General features: G+C 38.8%; 1 protein-coding gene across 1 annotated transcript; it reads right to left on the bottom strand.

Moving 5' to 3' along the window:
• Positions 1–136: 136 nt before the first annotated feature.
• Positions 137–20661, bottom strand: ndufs2 (NADH:ubiquinone oxidoreductase core subunit S2). Its single transcript, XM_041778746.1, has 14 exons — positions 20523–20661; positions 17250–17353; positions 14873–15063; positions 14198–14318; positions 12132–12244; positions 9860–9934; positions 9408–9485; positions 9229–9314; positions 8919–9038; positions 5715–5844; positions 3599–3694; positions 3254–3337; positions 2803–2860; positions 137–356 (listed from the first exon to the last, which is right to left on the bottom strand). The coding sequence occupies exons 1-14, from the start codon at positions 20627–20629 to the stop codon at positions 319–321; spliced, it is 1401 nt and encodes a 466-aa protein (XP_041634680.1). The 5' UTR covers positions 20630–20661; the 3' UTR covers positions 137–318.
• Positions 20662–20917: the final 256 nt, after the last annotated feature.

The raw sequence follows: 20917 nt of genomic DNA, 5'->3' as shown, positions 1-20917 counted from the left end.
GGAAGAACCCAGAAGGCCACTCCACTGTCATGTTTGAAAGCATGTTTTAACATTTTCACACAAATGGAGCCAGAAATGAAGCATTTAAAACAACAGATCATCCTACTTCAGAGAAACAGGCAGGGGAACAACTTTATTGTTGGGTCATAAAATATTTATTAGGTTTATTTGGACATTGTACATCACTGATCAGACGTAGAGTCGTCTGTGAAAAGCCTCACTACAAGCAGATAGTGAACAGGAAGAGAACCTGACTAACAGTTGTATGACGCAGAGATTGAATCCTCTTTAGGTGACAAACAGGTTAGCAGCATCACGTTAACGGTCGACCTCGCCGAACACGATATCCTGTGTACCTGCAGGAGGAAGAGGAAGACGACACTCAGAGGCATCTCATACTATAGCTCATATCTGCATTAGGAACACTAAAGAGAAGAGATTTTTCACAGAATACATGTTTGGATGACATTTTTCCATTGAGATGACTGCAACAGCTGAACCTAATGAACAGAGCACTAACAAGACAGTGGGGTACAAGCAACTCTCTTTGAGGATCCATTTATTTTGAACTTTTAGTAAAAAGAAACAAATCTAGGAAAACAAATCTGGTTCAGTTTTTGAGCTGTGTAATTGTGCTTTCCTGTATGTCTGTGGGTTGAGAATCGAAGGACCATTAATGTTTAAAACATAAAGCCCTGTCGGCAGCTAACCTGACACATCACATCGACTGAATATATTTGACATTCATCTGGGAAAGCTCCCACAGAAAGTGTTTAGGAAGCACAGGACTTTTCAGAAAATCTACAGAAGGTGATTGGAGGAACATTCTGTCTGTCACATTCATGACGGGCCAATCAGAGCAACAAATGCCATGGAGCAATTTGTGTCCAGTCCCAATTATACCAACGCTATCCAGCAGCTACATCTGAGCTAACGGCTACTTTAGCAGCAGCCCCTGGATGCACTGGAAAACCCCACCATGATGATCGCAAACCCATGCCGAAACAGAGCAGGAGAAGAGCGAAAAGACATCTTTTCTGTCACAGAAAGCTTTCAGTGTTGCTCTCTGCCTTTGTTTTAATAAAGAAATGTCAAGTTTTGACAAAAGTGCTGCTGTGGCTAAGTCAGAGCTAATCACTCCAATAGCAGCCATTGTATACAAACACCCGCAACAACAAACCCTTTTTCCCCCTAAACTATCACAAACTCATGCCGAAGCAGGTAGGAAGACGAGCGAAAACACCTTCAACAACATGAAAAGCTTTAGGGTTGTTTTTATTCTTTATTCATACAGAAATGTGGTCCAGTCTAGTAAAACGGATGCAGCGCTAAAGCTATATCTGAGATTTTTACTGCAGTGGAGGCAGCCATTACCAATGGCTTTCAGTACTACTAAACTCTGCCAATGGCGGACCTCTGTATGTATGGCTCTGAGAGTAGTCACTCAGTCAGTCAGCCAATCAGAAACATACAGACCCATGTTCCAAAAAGCAGGTCAGGGAAGCAGCTATAAACACCGTAACTGCATTTTCTCGCTGGTGCCTCTGCTAAAGCTAATGAAATGAATGATAAATGTGCTATTTCTGACACATTTTCACAGCAAAATCCCACATATGTCATTCTGCTCAAGTGCTTTTATTAGGAACCCCCACATCAGGAAGTTTGGCATTGTCAGTAACAGTTTGACACACCTCAGCAGGAGAGAAATCAAACTTTAAGCTACAGGTGCATGTAGTACAATTCTATACTTGTGCATGAGCTGAGTAGGCCATGAAACAATTGTTTTATGGGGAAAAAGGTTTTTAACACCTATATATGCACTTAAATGCATTACCTGTTTAATTTTGCAATACTGCTTTATAAATTTAAGGCCACATTGCCCAGCTCTAGTTCTAAATATCAGTTATCTTTCCCATGAGCTGCTAATACTCTGTAACAAAAAATACTGATCAACACTTGGTTTAACCGTACAGAATGCAAAATCAGTCACAAGAGCGCTCATTAAAAACTATGAAAAAGATATAATCAATCACATGTCCAATTTTGACTGGCCCGCAGCAAATTCTGGAAATAAAATGAAACATGGCCCACATTAGAGCATGAAGCTTGAGTCTGATTGTATTAATCTTCATAGTTTCAGCACTGGGCGGGGCTACCATAAACAAACATTTTGACTAAGAATTTCTTGACTAAATTCAGAAAACGCTCCACATGGGAAACATACTGGCAACCAAAATCATAATATCTTGCTTTTTTACTTCCTGGTGGGTTACGGCAGCAAACAGCAGCGTCAATAATACACTAGGGGCGGGGCCAGTGGTAGTTCGGGCCAAACAGGGTCCCCTGAAATCTGATTAGCCTACCCAAAAACCTGGAAATGATCATCTATTTGCCTTGTCAGCCATTAAATCGAGGGTGTAGCGTTAGTTCAGACAAGCCTTGGGGTCATGCACTGCCTGATCACACAAGCCCTCATTGGCTGACGGCCAGCTGATTTGCTCTAAGCACGCTATTGGCTACTCGTGCTGCCTTATTTAAACTGCTCTAGCCTGGCTATGCCCTGCCGCTCTCTCTGCAAGCTGCTCTTGCAACCGTCCTCCACCCCAGCTCCTCCTTTATTCTACCTCTGACTTGATCAATGATATTCTGCTGTCACTGATACCTGATCTGCTCTGAACTAGCCTTTTAGGCATACTCAATCACAAAGCAGAGTGAGTAACTACACTGTGCCATCAGGTACAGCTGGTATCAGAGTGACTCTCCCTCTGAAGCTGCATTCATGACCAATAATCACTTCCTTACCAATAATGGCGACCACGTCAGCGAGCATGTGTCCTTTGGCCATTTTGTCCAGACCCGCCTAGAAAGAAGAAAACATTTATAAACAAGAGCTCCTGCTCAGATGAGCTCATGTAAGACTGAATATTCATTATTCCTCAGATTACAGCCTCAAGTGTCTACACTTACATCTCTAATAGATTGTTTGTGCGACTTTAAAGACATTTTTTAGCCTCACAGACGAAATTCAACTGACTATGTTCAACACTCATTTACCCATGAGCTATGAGATGCACAGGAAGGAGGGATGTGAGAGAGGCAGCTCTGCCCGCTGTTAAAAATGGTTCTATAGTGCTCGATAAATATACTTAATGAAGTTAAAGTAGCCTTGAGGAAAAGCCGTTAAACATGCTGAATAATTGATCTGTGGTGTGTTTAATATTTCACTGTGTTTTGTGAAGTTTGGAGTGTGTACCAAGTGAGCAAATCCAGGAGCTTTGATCTTGCAGCGATAGGGTCTGCTGGAGCCGTCTGATACCAAATAAACACCAAACTCTCCCTGCAAGGGACACACACAAACACACACCAGCACACTAGTGAGCATTGCAACAAGTCCCTGAAGGCTCACAAAGGCCTCATAATTAATTAAGACTGAAAAAACCTCATGTATACTGAGGATCAACAGAGTACTTATTAAAGAAGGATTGTTGTTTGTAAGGATAACGCTATAATGGTAGACCACAGGGAGTCTATTAGGACATTATTAGATTATTTACTTTGAAAATTGTCCAAATATTTAACACATTATGAGAAGACTCACCTTGGGTGCCTCCACAGCTGTGTATGTGGCTCCAGGAGGGACCTGGTATCCTTCTGTGTACAATTTAAAGTGGTGGATCAGAGACTCCATGGACATCTAGGACCAAGAGGAAACCAAACATGTTAAAACAGCTGTTATATAAGCCGCTAATCATCAACTGGTGACCCAAGGGCCATATCAGGCCCCCCAAGCTTCTTTCACGGCCAGCAGAAGATCATTAAATTCAGAGAAGAAGGAAATGTTGTGGCTTTAAGAGCTTCTTTTGGCTTTAAATGTCAGCAGCCGTTAAATCCATCCTAAAAACAATCAATATTAAAATAGTTTTAGAATGACTTAACATTTGATCTGTTTTTACATAAATTTACTTGGCAGACTTTATAAGCAGATTTTGTTTTTAAATGGACTGGCATAAATGTTGCAAAAAAGGCCAGATAAAGTGGTTAATAGGGGTTATAGAGTGGAAGAAACAGGTGATAAGTATCAAATGGGTTGTGGAGTGGCAAGAAGAGACGAAAATTGGCAGGAAAAGTGGTGAATAGAGGTTAAAATGTGGCAAAAATAGGTAAAGGAGGAAAAAAGGGGCAAAAATTGTAAAAAATTGGTTAAATTGGCAAAACTGTGCAAAAAAAGTAATGAGACGGGTTTAAAAAGTGGAAAAAATTGATAAAAGAGCACAAAGGGGATAAAATATGCAGGTCAAGTGGTTTAAAGGGGTTAAAGAAAGGCAAAAATTCGTTTAAAGAGGCAAAAAGTACCAAAAATGGGTTAAAAGTGGAAAAAATAGCCTGGCAAAGTAGTGAAAAGGGGTAAAAGACTGGCATAATGGGCGAAAAGTTGCAAAAAAATGATTAAAAATGGCAAAATAAAGCAGTGAAAATGGGTTAGAGAGCAGTAACAATGTGTAATAAGCTCCAAAATGGGTCAGGGTTAGTGTGACAAAGTGACAAAAAGTGTGGCAGGAAGGGTTAGGGTTGGAAAGAGGTCAAATTTTGTGCCAAAATTGGTAAAGGAAGAAAAAAGCAGCAAAAACAGGTCAAAAATGGGTTAAAAGTGGCAAAAATGGTGCAAAGAAGCAATAGAACTGGTTATAAAGTGGCAAAAACAGATGAAAGAGTGGCACAAAGGGGATAAAACATGCAGGAAACTTGGTTTGAAAGAGGTCACAATGTGTCAAAAATCAGTTTAAAGAGTGCAAAAAGCAGCAAAAAGTATCAAAACTGGGTCAAAAAGGCACAAAATAAAGCAAAATTAGCCTCACAAAGTAGTGAAAAGGGGTTAAAGGGTGGCAAAATGGGAGCAAAGTGGAAAGAATTGGTTTGAAAGTGGTAAAAATGATCAAAAATGGGCTAAGAGTGGCAAAAAACATTGCAGAAATTGCTGAATAAAGTAGTGAAAAGGGGTTAAAAGTGTCAAAAATTAGTTAATATAGTACTACATCACAACTGGGGAGGGCTCATTCTCTGAAATTTTCAGGGGCCAGCTGGGAGTGCGCAATAAGACAATCACAGATCGTGAAGAAATAAAATGTATTGGTGATCTGCTAAAGCTGTTTTATCGTAGAATCATCTATTTTACTTCTAGCTCCTTTTCCCCTCTCAACACCTTTAGATTTAGAAACACAATGGGGAAACAAAAATCATATTTTTTAAGTGGTGCAGAAAATGGTTCCATGAAATAGATCAGAATGCAGGAAAATAAACGCCTGGTCCTTATATATTCTGGGAGAAGTCAGACTATGAAACAGCAAATTTTGAGGTATTTCTTGCAATGTGAGCTCTTCCCATTACTGTGCATCCCTATAACTCTGTAAAAACTTAGAAAGTTTTATCTGTGAGAGTCGACTTAAAGTAGTACACTTTAAGTTCTCTCTCTGAGGTGAACTAGAGGTGATCCAAAGCCTCGGGGAAGCCAAATTAAAGTCAGCTTTACTGGCCTAATTCTTTCAAGATGGTAGTGTGAAGACAAATTAGTGACACCACTGAAATTTAATTAAAAAGCCAAAAGTGATACAGCGCAGAGGAAAACCCAGCCGATGAAATGGGGTTCTACATTTTTAAGATTGAACAGCCTGCAGGCTTCAAAAAACACCCAACAGAGTCGAAATGTGCGAGCTCACCTTCATCTCAGACCTCTTGGGTGGCGCCACCTTGGCGTCATCCACCTTAATCTCGCCTTCTGGCATCTTGTTGAGCGCCTGGTGCATGATCCTCAGGGACTGCCTCATCTCTTCCACTCTGCATAGATACCTGCACCAAACACACAGAAACACACACTGAATTAATCAGCCACAAACCACTCTTTGAACGTCACAGGTGAGAAGCTGAATCCTGCATATTTTCATTCTCTCTGTCTGCTCTGATTTAATTCAACCAGCTAATTTTCCATGATTTTCCTAAACTGTTTAGTTGGAATCAGTGAGCTGTATCTGCATATGAACAATGATTACAGATACATAGTTGTCAAATACTGCCATTAAAAGCTGTTTCATTGAACACAATTAAAGCAAAATTATGTAGGAATCAGGTCCTGTGTGTTTTGGTGCCCCCTGAAGATCTCTCAGTGAATCTGCACTGTCAGAATCATGTAGATCAACCATGATAGTACAGGATGTTGCATTAATATGGATCTGCTAGAGACTACAGCCCATCGCTCGTAAACTGTTTACAATTTTCAAAGAGTCTCTCACTCTGGTTCACACAACTGCAATCACGGGGAAGACTGCTGACTTGACACTTGCCCAGAGAACAATCATAGACGCCCTTTACAAGGAGAATGATCCACAGAAGGCCACTGCTGAAAGGGCAGGCTGTTCTCAGAGGCTATAAAAGCAGATTTAAAAACTTCAGGGAGCTTCACAAGTGGTGGACTGAGGCTAGAGTCAGTGGATCAAGAGCCACCACACAGACGGGTCCAGGAAACAGACTGTGTCATCTTCCTAGTGTCGAGTCACCCCTGAACCACAGACGTCATTATCTTCTCACCTGGGCCAAGGAGAAAAAGATCTGGACTGTTGCACAGTGGTCCAACATCCTGTTTTCAGATTAAAGTTAATTTTGGAGGAAGATCAGAGAAGACCAGAACCCAGGGTGCTTGAAGTCCAGTGTTTTCAGTTTCACAGTCAGTGATGGTTTGGGGTATCATGTCGTCTGCTGCTGCTGGTCCACTGGTCTTTATCAAGTCCAGAGTCAATGCTGTAAGTCATCTACCAGAGCCCTTCATGCTTCCATCTGCTGAGAAGCTTCATGGAGACTGTTTTCATTTCCGGCAGGACCTGGCACCTGCCCACAGTGAAGCCAAAACTACCAGAAACTGGTTTACTGGCCATGGTGTTACTGTGCTTGATAGGCTAGCTAACTGATCTGACCTGAACCTGAAGAGAATCTCTGACGGTGTCAAGAGAAGATGAGAGACACCAGACTCAACAATCCAGACCAGCTGAAGGCTGCTATCAGAGCAACCTGGGCTTCATAACTCCCCAGGAGTGCCACGGACTGATCGCCTCCATGCAACGTCGCATAGATGCAGGAATCTCTTATTCCATAAGATCTGCATTTCTGCACAATAAATGCTTTTTAGGCTGATGTTTTGTGATGTTCTTATATTTTGAGTTGTAATTATCAAGATAGAAAAAGTCTTAAAATATATTATACTTTGTATGAGATGCACAAAGAATACCTAGAAGTTTCACTCCTTGAATTAAAACAATATAATTCAAAAATATTAAGATTTTAATGGGGTATTGTAGCCCATCTTTAAAACAATTTCAGTGTACAACTACACAGAGTTCTGTCCAGGTGGGAGATGTATTTAACATAAATAATCACAGACAACTGTGTTTCCTTCTTTCTTTCTTTGGGAAGGTCAATTTTACGGTTACACTTATATGTACTGTGCAGGCGTGATTGTGAAGGTAATTTATTACATGCTAGCTTAAAGAGGCTTTTGTAAAGTTGCAAATACAGCAAAATAACTTAAGTACCAGCAAGAAAAGAGACAATTTCCCATCTTAACCCTCTGAGCCCTTAACTATTTTTATTAACTACTGTGTCTTACCTAGATGTTTTTGTCTTAGAAAGCTGCAGTAATGTGAGTATTTTTTCAAACATTAACCACTACCTCCAAGAACGATCGAAAAAGGACTAAAAATTGATAAAAAGACGTCCAGTGTCAGAGTTACTGGTGTGGATTTAATCTATAAAGACCTCGAAAAGTAAGGCAAGTTCTAGGCTCCCTAGAAAACGTTATGTGAGAGCTATGAAGGCATGGTTAGCGTCATGAGAACGGCACAACAGAGGGATTTCAGAGGAAAAAAACAAGGAAGTAGCTTCAATTTATGGTTCAAAAGTATTTAACTTTAGATATCGCATCCCTTTCCTGTCGTATATGACAACCCCAGTCTAAGAGAGTTAAGATGGATTATAACATTTTTTTATAATTAAAAATTGAAACATTTTTTGTAAAGCTGCAACAGTCTGATGTTATGTTGCAGTCTGTTATGAACAAACTTTGCAGGGATGTACAATATGCTTGCCTTTAGTCTGGCCTTTTGCTCAGTCTAGCTGTCTTTGTTTTCTTCCTACCTTCATCGTCGCTAACCTCTTCATCTCTTAGCCTTAACCACTGTATTAAACATAAAAGATATAGGCTAACTGGCTTAGCTGAGGCTGGCGTCTGAATGAGTGCCATAAATATACATAATTCTCAGGAGAGCTGTCTAGAGCCAGAGTTGCACAGCAGGTGAGCGGGCACTCTGTGGTAACAGAACAGACAGTCCTCTCAGTGCTGAAATTTAATGTACTATTGACTTTGAAAACGCTATTTAAAAGTGGTTCTGTATCATGGTTTATTTATTATATGGGAATAACGTGGGCCAACTGTTCTACAAGTATCTTTACTTAGTGTCAGATATGTAACCACAGGCCTCAGATGTGTTTGCACTATTGCCCAATTTCCTTATCAAAAGATCACCTCAAACTTGAACTCGAATTTAGAAAACTCATTTCCTCTATACAAAAGTATGGAGCACATAAAGATATAAGTTAAAAGAAGAGCTGAAGTGTCTCTTCCAGTGACTAAAACTTGTGTTAAAGTAAGCAGTTAGGGAAGTAAGTTCATGAGAAACCCTGGTTTGTCATTCACACATGTCAGTGACATGTGTTATGAATCTTCACACATTTTAGCACAAAACATAAAACTGAGCCTGCGAGTGAAAAATGACAACAAGCGGGGAAATGATCTTTCTCACAGCTTTATGCTACAGATACCTAGAGCAGGTTCCTGAGAAAATGCTGAACACTGATGCACTTAAATATCTGCTAACCTGTCGTAGCAGTCTCCCCTGCTTCCAATGGGGACGTCAAACTCGACCTCGTCATACTTGTCGTAAGGCTGAGACTTCCTCAGGTCCCACTTGATGCCCGATCCTCGCAGCATCACTCCACTGATGAGAAAATGAGGAGAGGAATATTACAGTTCAATCACATTTCTGTTAACTCTTATTTTATTAAAGCAGCAGCTAATTGTCGCCATTATTAGTTTATAAATAGATTTTCCAAAGGGCACTAATGTGTGAGCTCAGGAACATTTGTTATTGCCAAAAGGGGGTTGTTTCATTTTCATCAGTGCTCTACCTGAAGCCGTAGTTCAGAGCTTCTTCTGCAGTAACCACCCCGATGTCAACCGTACGGTTCTTCCAGATACGATTATTAGTCAACATCTGAAAGAGGAAAAACAGCATAATCAAGGATTATTTCAGTTTTCCACTGCAGGATTATCACAGGCTTGTTTGAGGAAACAAAAAGACAGTCACCTCTTCTACTTCATCGATTCTGATGGAGAAATTCTTGCACCACTCGTAGATGTCGTCCATTAAACCAAGGGGCAAATCCTGAAATAAAAACCCATTTATTAACAATTTCACAAAGCCAGAAGCTAATATAAACTTCAGCTGTGACTACATCCAGCACATAGGCTGAAAAAAACCCAACATTTTTGTCTGTGTTCCTATACTTGGTCATAAATTGAGTATGCCATCAAAGGCTTGCTTTAAGGGGAGAAGGGGGTTAATAACACTTGAATTTGGATTGAAAGGCATGATCTCTTCTTAATTTTGTAATATCCTGATATAATACCGTTACCGTCAAAGGCAAGAAAAATACCGTGATATGATTTTAAGGCCGTATCGCCCAGGCCTAATTCGCCGTGGACCATCCGCCAATAGACACCGACATGAGGAGAGCGTTTCTTAGTGAATCCACCCACCTGATGAACGCCACCAGGTCTGACGTACGCGGCGTGCATTCTAGCTCCGGACACTCGCTCGTAAAACTCAAACATCTGCAAAGAAACAGACAGCATTATTATACATCCAGTAGTTGATGTTAGGAAGTAAATCCACTCTACAGGAGTTGATCTGTGTTGTTTCCAGTAGATAGATTACAATCCCAACAACAGAGGAAGACTTTACTGGGATCCCTTCCTCCACCATGTATCTACACAGGCCTGTTATTAAAGAGTTAAATGATTCAGACTCTTATGAAAACACTGGGCTTCATTAAAAATCATCATAAAAGTGATTGGATATTTCAAGGATGTTCCTAAGCGTCTATTTCCTAATTTGGCTAAACGCTCATTTAAATTTGGTTTAACCGACTTGCCTGAAGAGGAGAAAATCCTTAGAAAACAGTCAAATTCCTCACAGTGTCAATATGTCGCCTGGTGCGATGTTAGCCTGATACACTCTACAGCGTGGCTAACATTAAAAGCTAGCTCCGCCAGCCTTCGTTCCTCTTTGCAGATCAATATTTTGCTTTGATGTGCGGCCTCTTTTTACCTCGGTTCAGTAGTTACACATGAGTTTAACCCTTGACAGCCAGCATACCACTTCATTTTTATTAACTACTTTAAAGCTGTCATACCACGCTGTTCCTACAACACGCTAACCGGTTAGCTACTGCTTCTCATATTTACGTCTGATAAAGTGCCGTGGAAAAGCTCCTCCTACTAGTGGGTCACTATAATTACTTTGCAAACGTACTTAGAGAATCTTTTTTTTTTTGTTTGTTTGTTTTAGTGATGCAAGACGGTACAAAACGTGATGTGCTTTGTTCATTTAAAAAAAATAATGAAATAAAGTAAACAAGAATAACGAGAATTACAATGTGAGGAGACACAACAGTAACATGTAAACACTAAAGACAGGGGCTACAGACCAGAGACAAAAACAATAGGAAAGACAGAACATATCGGAAAGTCCAAGTTTGGTGGTATCAAAGTGTGTGTGTGTGTAAGTGCAGTGTTTATGTGTGTGTAGCTATGTATATATGAGGGTAGTAGATAAGGAAGAGTTATTAATAGGAATAAACCATTAAATACAACAAAAGTGGAGGTGTAGATGTGGTAGATAAAAATTAAAAGGGGAAGTGTTCCTCTTCATTCCTCTTTAAGATAACAGTTACTATTTATTCATATGCGTACATACCTTATCCCTACTATTCCTCTCCCCAGCTTCCTCTCCCCCTTTTCTTCACTTCCCTCTCTCTTCACTTATTTTAGGCGAGGGATGAGAAAATCCGTTTTTAGAGGAACTGTATATTGCCGGCAGGGTTGGGAATGACCTTTTTCGCCTACCTGCCACTAACATTTTTTACCAGCCACTTCTTTGAACACGCAGCTTAATGTGATGTGTAACATGAAAATCAAGAATTATAGTATTTAGTGTCATAGTATAGCGTTCAAGATCTTGTTTCTCAATCAAGATTAGTAAATTATGTGGGAGTTAGTACACCAACGATCCAACTGTCACTTATTTTAAAACCTGTCTTCGACCAGTTTGTCCTGTACCCACCTATGTGGCAAAGGGGGGCAATGGAAATTTATGCAGCATTCTCCAGCTTTATGGGGGTCAGACTCCAGGGAATTAAATATGTTTTGCGGGATTCCTGTAATCTCTCACCTGAATTTTTGGTCCTTGTTTAACTATAATATAGACACATTAGGAAGGTAGACCAGGTGATATGATAGAAGTCAAAAAGTTCAAGCTCAAAGCCAACTATAAACATTTGACAGCAGCTCCGACATAGGGAGAGGAGGTGGGCTCCTTTGGTCAATTAGTGATTAAGTCCACTCTGTTTGGGTCATAAAGTTCATAAAACAAGCAAAAAATAGGACTCATTGTTGATGCAAAATCAGTCTATTACTTTTATTTCTCTGCCCCAGTGGCTGACAGGTTGAGCAAATTCACCAGACACTGCTCAAAAATACCTGCAGGTGCTAATGTCCCACCCTGACGATTAGTTTCCACAGTGATGGAAGCAGAGCTGTTTATATAAGTTTGCACTCTGGAGCCCACTTTAAACCGTCGATTTTCAGGCACCAAAACACCGTTGTAGTGTAAACAAACCCCAACAACACAACAAAACCTAACTTTTTCAGCTGAAGGGTGACAAATATCTACTTTTGCTGAATGGACATGTATGGTAAAAGACATTTTTAATCACAGTATTTATTCTCCCCACACGGCAGCACTCCTGACCTTCTCTCTCTCCTCAAACATCCAGAAGAACGGAGTCATGGCGCCAATGTCGAGGGCGTGCGTGGTGATGGCCATGATGTGGTTCAGGATGCGAGTCAACTCTCCGTACAGAACTACAAACACAAAAAGAACAGATCCAACAATCTTTTACTTAGATTTTCAAAGTTTGCTTTGTATTATACAAAATATCTTCTGATGAAATGCCTTTCTTCTATTTATATCCCCATTGGACGTTCCTTAAATCTTAAACCAAGTCTTTATCTGTACATTTGCACCTGTTTACACGATGCATTACCTGGGATTTGGATCTGATTGGGCATTTGGATATAAAGTGGAAATGCTTAATGCTTTGTGTGGATGCATCAAAATATGATCTGAAAATGGTTTGATTCCAGATATGAGCACACTAAGGTGGTCTGGGATGGCTTCATTTGATTTTTAGAGATTGTGGAGACACCAGCACCAGCATGCACTGAAGACTTCCTTGTCAGCTGACATGACCTAAAGTATTTAAACAAAAAAGCATGGCTTTATTTATGTCCATCCAGCCTTGCTGGGAGTGGTGGGAATTGCTTTTCTTTTAAGAGACGTGCAAAAATTTAGCTCAGCTAAGCAGTAAGTGCCAGTTTTTTATCTTTAAAACAACAGCAAAAATGAAGAAAAAGGGAAACTGTCTCTTATATGAAGGCCAGCAACTGTTGCTCACAAAAGGAGCTAGCTTTCAGAACCGGCTTCTTCACTAATGACCCATCACGACTCCTCCAGAACTTGTCACCTTGAATTGAGTTATTCTAACCTAACCAGTACCTCACAAGATTTATTTGCTAAGTAGTTTATGACCATGTCCCCTAAAAGTAGGTCCAAATGAGGTTGAAAAGCTGTTAAATAGGCACAGCTAACCTCTTAGCTTGAGGTTTATTTGCCCCTATTTGCTGCACACAGCATGCAGCGATACCTTAAGGCACAGGTGTCAAACTCAAGGCCCAGGGGGCCAAATCCGGCACGTGGAACAGTTAAATCCGGCTTGCAAGATGATCTGATATTTCTGTTATAACTGGCCCATCAGTCTGAGGTCTGCAGATTTCCTCAAGTATAAAAATGTAAACGTATCCTTGATGATTTAAGATATCCTTGTTAAGTCACAAAATCTGAAAAAGGAGTAAAAATATTTAGATAAGAAGTCTGGAATGTGGGAAAATAAATTAATTTGTGTTTTAATTTCACATTTTTAATTTAGCATCTCACGATTAGGACTCAAACTTATGATTTTTACTTTTATTTTTGTACTTTGAGAATTTCAACTCATCGTTTTGACATCTCATATAATAGTTGAGCTTTAAAATTCAGGATTCTAATTTTTAAGTGATATTTTGACATTTTTAACAAATTATTTTGTATTTTACCTCATATTTTCAACTCCAAACTTTGACTTCATAATCCCATAGTTTGACCTTTTAAACCCACAATTTAAAATTTTGAATCAATTTTTGACTTTTAATTTCATGATTACAAATTTCATTCCATATTTTGACCTTTTTAACTCCTGATTTTGACTTCTTTCTAATATATTTGCCTTTAAAAAACATTTTTTTTTCAATATCAATTTCATGTTTTGACCTTTTTTCACTAATAAATTTACTTTTCTCAGATTGTGAGCCTTTAAACTTATCTTTTTAACTTTTAAATGTCAAAATCGTTTATCATTGTAAAGTTTTTTTTCATATCTTATTAGCAGTGAAACAAGGTTGACAGTTTATGGTTAAAAAGTTTACCCTGTTAGGCCCTCAGGTTAGTCCTGAATCCGGCCCCTGCTGTGATTAAGTTTGACACCCCTGCCTTAAGGGCAAAGAAATGATGCAAGGGCTGTTGTTTGTAAAAGACGTAGGCAGATGAGTTCCAATATACTGGCGTATAAATTCATAATGAGGGCCAATGTTCTAAAGTGCAGTCACTTGGTAACTGGATGCCCAAAACCATTATCCCTGACCAACCACTTTGTGGCATTTTAGGTCCCTCTTTCTTTATTTTAAATCTGTTTATTAATGTCACCAGTCTGTTCTCTGTACCTCTGATCCACTCAGCACGGGGCGGAGCTTGGATGTTGAGCAGCCTCTCCACGGCCAGAGAGTAGGCCTGCTCGTTGCACATCATGGAAACGTAGTCCAGACGGTCAAAGTAGGGCAGAGCCTGAAACATTCAAACAAGAGGAAGTGAAGCTCTGCGGGGCTTCCAGAAATGATGCAACACACACTAAAGTTAAAGCTCCTCTTAAACGATCACTGATTAAATCTGTGTCATATTATTTGCTCAGAGACGGCGTCATGTGTGTCTTGAGCAACCTACTTTTGTCTCACAGTACGCTGCTATGGCTTCACAGTATCTTGTTTAGGTGAACACAGTATTTTGCAATGAACTGTGCTGCAAGCTTTTCTTTGAAAACTTCGTCAGCTTGGTGAAAACCAAAAGAAGCACCACGTATGCTACACTTCCTGATTTCACATCCTTTTATTTTAATCACGATCTAATAAAAGAGACAAAAATAAAAAAAAAAACAGGGTGCAGGGTTAGATCAGCGGTTGGATAGTGGACTCCATTCAAAGGCAGTGTCCCATAACCCTTTGCTGCATGCTGTCCCGTCACTCTCATATATCTCTGCAGCTTTTCCAAATGGCCGAACTATTAATGTCAATAAAAGAAAATAGTGCAGAAACATTTGAGAGATGTGCCGAGTGGTTCAGTACCTGCAGGTAGGTCTTGTATTCAATGAGCTTCTCTGTGCCACGGTGGAGCAGCCCGATATGGGGGTCACATTTCTTAACGGACTCTCCGCTGAGCTCCAACACGAGACGCAGCACGCCGTGAGCCGCAGGGTGCTGGGGACCGAAGTTTATGGTCAGGTTGGACACTTCCTTCTCTGCAGGTGGATCTTTGTCTGCAGGATGGAAACGAAATAACACAGGACAGGGTAGGTAAGGCAAAAGAATTCATACAGGATAAAGTTGTGTGTAAAGTTGTGTTGCTCAGTGATCAGATTTTTCACAGAAAAGATAGGAAAAGAATAAATAAATAATTCACAACTAAAACAAATCAAATCTATGTGCATGTTATAGAAAACAAAACTTTTATAGGTGAGTCATTTTCAACCTAAGAGTGATTTGATGTTTGCTGCATTCTGGCACAGAGATCCTAAAAAATAGGTCAGATTTGGGAATGTGAAAGGTTTAATGTAGGCGTTAGACATATTCTAGCCTTCTGTACTCGAGTTTAAAGCCTGATCCAAGATGCCGTATTGTACTCTGAACAAGAGTTCAGAGAACAACAGCACACCAGCATTATAACTCAGTACCACAGAGCTACAGTGACGCTCTGACCTAAATAATGTGCGCCCTTGACATAAAACCACAAGTGCCACATTGCTGTGACTTTAACAGGCGTAAATGTTTTTTATAAGGTGGACTGATGTTGAAAAGGTGACATTGTGATGTTTTATCCTGAAACATAAATTGAGCGAAGAAAATGCAGGAAGTTATTCCACATAAATGGAGTGAGTTTTTATCAGCTTGAATGTGAGCAATTAATATTTGAATCTTACAATCCTGATAGGATTTCTTTTAATCATTAAACCTATTTTTTTTTACCATGGCCCACACTTTGAGAATAATCGTGACACTAATATGAAGTGTGACAATAAACTAGGGAAGCACTATGTTGGATTTTTGGCCGTATTTCCAAATTTATTTTAGCTCATACTGAGGGTACAGACTATATAGTCCTAAAAACACACTTACATGTTTAACAATGAACAAAGAATCAAACTTAACTCCTTACAACACTTTACCGCTTAAGTAAGTAATGAATTACAGGTGGAAAAATAAATAAAACTTGATAAATAAAAAAATAAAATAATAAAATAAAAATTAAACTGATGATAAATGATTTGACATTTGAAAAAAATTCAAAATGATCAATGTAAAGGCTCAAAATCTGAGAAAAAACAGAAAAAAAATGTATTAGTTCAAAAGTCAAAACACAAAATTAAATGTCAAAACCATGAGTTGAAAAATCAAAACATAACATAATATTAAAAATAATGAGTTTAAATGTTCAAAATGTTAGCTACAATTAAAAATATCTAATAATAATAATATTAAATAATTACTTTAAAAGGTCAAAATATAAGATAATATTAAATATGAGATTAAAAGTCAAAGTTAGGAGTTGAAAAGGTCAAAAGATAAACAAAATCATGAGTTTAAATGGTCAAAATATGACTTTAAATTTTAAATTGTGAATCGAAAAGGTCATATAAAGACATCAAATTTGAAATAATGGGTTAAAATGGTCAAAATATGACCTGAAATTTTAAATTGTGAGTTGAAAAAGTCATAATGTGTCAAAATATGAGAAAAAATTCACAATTATGAATCTGAAAAGTTAAAATATAAAATGAAATGTCAAAATTCAAAGTTTAAGTCATAATTGTGAGATGCAAAATTGAAAATCTGAAATGGCAACACAATTTCTTTTCTATTCTTTTTTTTTTTTTTTGACTTAACAAGAATATCTAAAATCATTAAGCCAAAGTTTACATTTTTATACTGGAGGAAATCTGCAGACCTCATATCAATTGGCCAGTTACAATAAAAATATGAAATGATCTTGCAGGCCGGGTGTAAGTGTACCAAGGGCCAGATCTGGCCCCCAGGCCTTGAGTTTGACAGCCCTGGTTAAAGGAATGAGGATAAACAAAGACTTCAGCTATCTGTTGGTCCAGCCTAACTCTCAACAAACTTATGAATGGCCAATATTAACAGCCAGTTAATCAGTAAAGAGTAGTAAAAATCTTCCTATCTGCCAATATCAAGAACATGTTGATAATATTGTGTATCCCAGAAAAAAATAGTACTAAAGAATCAGTACAAGCTTGACTTAAGCTGTTTTCAAAATATCTGTCATCAATCCAAATTCCTGTTGAATGTGTATCATAAAAACCTTTGAATTTTGCCCCTTTCAGACTTTTTAAAGGTTTACTTAAATTAATATTTTTAAACATGCTTTAAGCAAAGACCTAGTATCTTTAACTGGCAGCCTAAACATGAAACGGCGTGTTGGCAATACCATTCCATGGGGGCGGGCTCCACTTCTCGTTTACGGCGGTGGGGTACATCACTGCCCCGGAGAACTGCTCCGTCCACTCCACATCTGGCTGCCATTGTTTCTGCCTGTAAAAACCATCACAAACATTATCAGAACAAGGTACGGCTGTTTAGGCCGACGCTCAGCTCTGAGCCAACACAAACATTCCAGCGGCAGGGAGGTGCTACTTCTCACGCTACCTGGATGCTGCCAAAGAGCTTTAATCTGATTAGTTTGGGCTGCTGTTTGGATACTCTGCTGCACTCTGCTTGCCAACATACATCACCAAAATGACGCTGCTGAGCTTTTAACAGGTACTCAAAAACACAAACATGCAACCCATAACCTGGACTCCCTTATGTGGCTCCCTGATGGGTTTAGAAGTCATTTTACAGTTTTATTGTTTGTTTAAATCTATAAATAGATCAGCATCTCAGTTCATTTCCAACCTCTTGAATGTTTACACCCCTTTGCAGTCTTTGAGATCTGCTGCTCCATTTCGTAGACCTGTACCAAAGACTAGAAGAATAGTCCATTTTGCTTAGAAAGTTTCCTAACTGAGTGACGCGACCTGGAAGTATCTTAGTGTCGGCCATGATAAAGGCTGTTCGAATTTTCATTATTTCTTTTATTATCTTCTTTAGCCTAGGAAACACTGGACCATCCTTTACCAAAGGAGACATGAAAAGGCGTTCAGAGAACGCACCGAGTGGTAGATGTGAATTTTGTAGTCCATCAACATTAAATTACAGTTTTTACACAAATAACACACGTCACGTCCATAACGTCCGTCTAGGGAAAGCATGGTCCGATTCCCTCATCACTGCTGTTCTCCTTTCCTATCCTTACTCCCACCTTTCCTTGACCCTGTGACATTTTTCACCAGGGTTAAGGAAAAGTGGATAGGAAAGGACTTAGGAGGTAATTTTTTGGACTTTTTGAACGGACCCCCTTTTTCAAATCCAGTGACAGACTTTACTTTACACAATCATGACGACAAGATAATTGTGAGCGAACCATTACTGTGCAACATGCATGAGGAAAAGGTTCCATTGTTTGCTGTTTTATTTTCACCATGAAGGATTTTTGTTTCATTCGTTCTGTTCATTTCTGTTTTTCACTCATGTTTTTTCATTTAATCTAATAAATGCATGGGATGCAGATGTTGTAAAATCACCAAATAATAGTGTTTAATAAATGTGACTCGGATACCTAGGGCTGAATGATTTAGGAAAATTATTTAATTGCGATTTGATAAACGATTATTCCTTAATTTCCTCATCTCATGTATTTTCCAACAATCCAGTGTTAATTTTGGCCGCTACTTTTAATTTTCGTCTTAGTTTTAGTCTTTAAATGAAATGCATTTTAGTTTTGGTCACATTTTAGTCATTTCAACCCTTTTTAGTTTTAGTTGAGTTTTAGTTGATGAAAACTCAAACATTTTAGTCTTGCATTTATTCTCTTGTCTAAATCTGGTACCAAATCATGGTAGTGTGTTCTCTGCACTCTGCAAAACCTGGGGTCCCTGCTTTCTACAGCTGAGAGGCAGAATAGATACAGATGCATTGTATTTTCACAGGTTTACCCACAGTGGAGAAATATAGCGGATTTTGAATGTCCGATGAAAACTACACTAGCCTACATTTTATTCTAGGTTTAGTCCGTTTTAGTCATCACAGATCTATTTTTGTTAGTCTTAGTCTAGTTTTTGACATGAAAAAAAAAGGCTGTCGACGAACATTTTCAGTCATAGTATTAGTCGACGAAATTAACACTGCAACAAACACAAGCAACAAATCTTTTTATATTATAACCAGCACAAAATTAGATAAAACTGGGGCTGAAAATTTTTGAAAAATATCTAATTGTGATGATTTTGACTTACTTTGCATATGAATTGTTGTATTGAAGGGAATGATAATTTTTATGTCATCCTCATATTTAACCAGAAAAATGTACAAAAATGAAGAAAGTGTTTTTTTTTTTTTAGACTATTCTAAAAAATGGTACTGGAGTGACTGCTTAATATGTAATTCATAACATCTCTGTGGAAGAAAAGACTTTAAACCCAGCATTTTGACACAAATTTCAGGTTAAGAAATATCGCAACTTCTGCGATTTGAAAATTGTAGCCGGCCATATTGCGATTTTATCTGATTTTCAATTACTTGCCCAGCCCTATCAGATACCAATCAAAATAATCATACTGTTCAACACAACAGAGCTGCCCAACCTCAACTTGTGTAATTTCTTGTTTTAATTAACACTACTACCAAAAACTGCACATTCTTGTTAGTGTAGTTGTTACTGTGACATTTACCATCTCTACAATGCGATGATTTAGCCAGTTATTCATTTACTCAGTGATCTACAACACAAGACTGAGTGTGCACTAGTCTGACAGTACTGCATAATGTGCAATACCATAAGCCATAATTATACTATTCAACACTGCAAACTTTCATGCTGTTTATACACCACATCACATTTAAAGTTTTCCCTATCTTTACACTTTAAGAGGTGCTTCTCTGAATAAACATCCTGGCTGGAGGTTCACATTTTTATGTTTTTTTAATGCAGAGGAAGTAGATTTTTAAAAACCTCATCCCTTAGAAAGCAAGCACTCATAACTTTATGGTAGTTTGAAACAATTTACTTCTCTTTGAGTCTATTAAAGGGCGTTTAATCATATTCCAGTGAAACTATATCTTTTCTTTCCCTCGGGTAATCTTGTCCTGTTTCGACCCCTGGTTAAAGTCATGGACTGAGTAGCACTGATATAAACAGACACTGCTGCACCTTCACACTGACGGCCTGAACGGTGTTTTGAGTTCTAAATACCACATAACAAATTAATAATAAATGCATGTGATAATATTAGAAAGTGAAGGTTAGTTTTCCTGTCCTGCTTCATAAAGACACCAGTAAACAGTGGTAAACACTGACACACGGCGGCTAATCCTGATGCTATCAGTTTCATCCTAATGACTCACTTTAGCAGCAGGACAGGTCGTCTACCTTAAAAAACACGCTTTATTGGTATCGATGCTTTCATATATATTTGTATATGCTTGTTCATCCACTTATTCAAATGGAGAGAAAAAACAGAGCGACTCCGAGAAGAAGACACCTTGTCGGCTTCTTTAGCATCCTGCTAACGTTAGCCTTTCTCTGTGTTAAGAGCTCAGGATGACAGCAGCGCCACCGCAAAGACCAAATAAAGCGTCGTCGTTTGCTTCTGTGTTTTCTTACCTGTTTTGCAGAACAGTGCAGCTAGGGCCCAGAACATTATTGTTTAATATTAGTTTTGCTGAAGGACGTCCTAGTTTAGTGAGCGACCTCAACATCGTGGCCGCCATCTTGGCTGTTAGACAACCTCTGGCCGGTGACTTAGCGGTGCTTCTTCCTTTGTTGTTGCGCGTGAGGGGTTCAAAATGTGTGCTGCCATCTATCGGCAAGAGGCAAAGTCGCACAGGGCACTTAACCCAGTGATACTCAGCGTTTGGGCTCTTCTGTGATGATTTGTGGCTCTTTTATGTCTGAATTTGAAATATTGTCCCCCTAGAAAACCTTAAAAAGAGAAACTTTGACCTCAGAAATTATCTATTGCAAGTCACATCAATCAGTTTGTTCCCCACACCGTTACA

This window comes from Cheilinus undulatus, linkage group 22, assembly GCF_018320785.1.
Source record: "Cheilinus undulatus linkage group 22, ASM1832078v1, whole genome shotgun sequence".
Classification (NCBI taxonomy): Eukaryota; Metazoa; Chordata; class Actinopteri; order Labriformes; family Labridae; genus Cheilinus; species Cheilinus undulatus.
Note: the sequence above shows the minus strand (reverse complement) of the source record. Positions and strands in the feature narration are given on the sequence as shown.

Coding starts and splice junctions, on each gene's coding strand:
- ndufs2 (XM_041778746.1), bottom strand. CDS start 20,629: ATGGCGGCCACGATGTTGAGGTCGCTCACTAAACTAGGACGTCCTTCA. Junction 15,064..17,249: donor GAGCCCGCCCCCATGGAATG/GTATTGCCAACA, acceptor TCCATCCTGCAG/ACAAAGATCCACCTGCAGAG. Junction 3,695..5,714: donor CCAAGAGGTCTGAGATGAAG/GTGAGCTCGCAC, acceptor TCTTGGTCCTAG/ATGTCCATGGAGTCTCTGAT.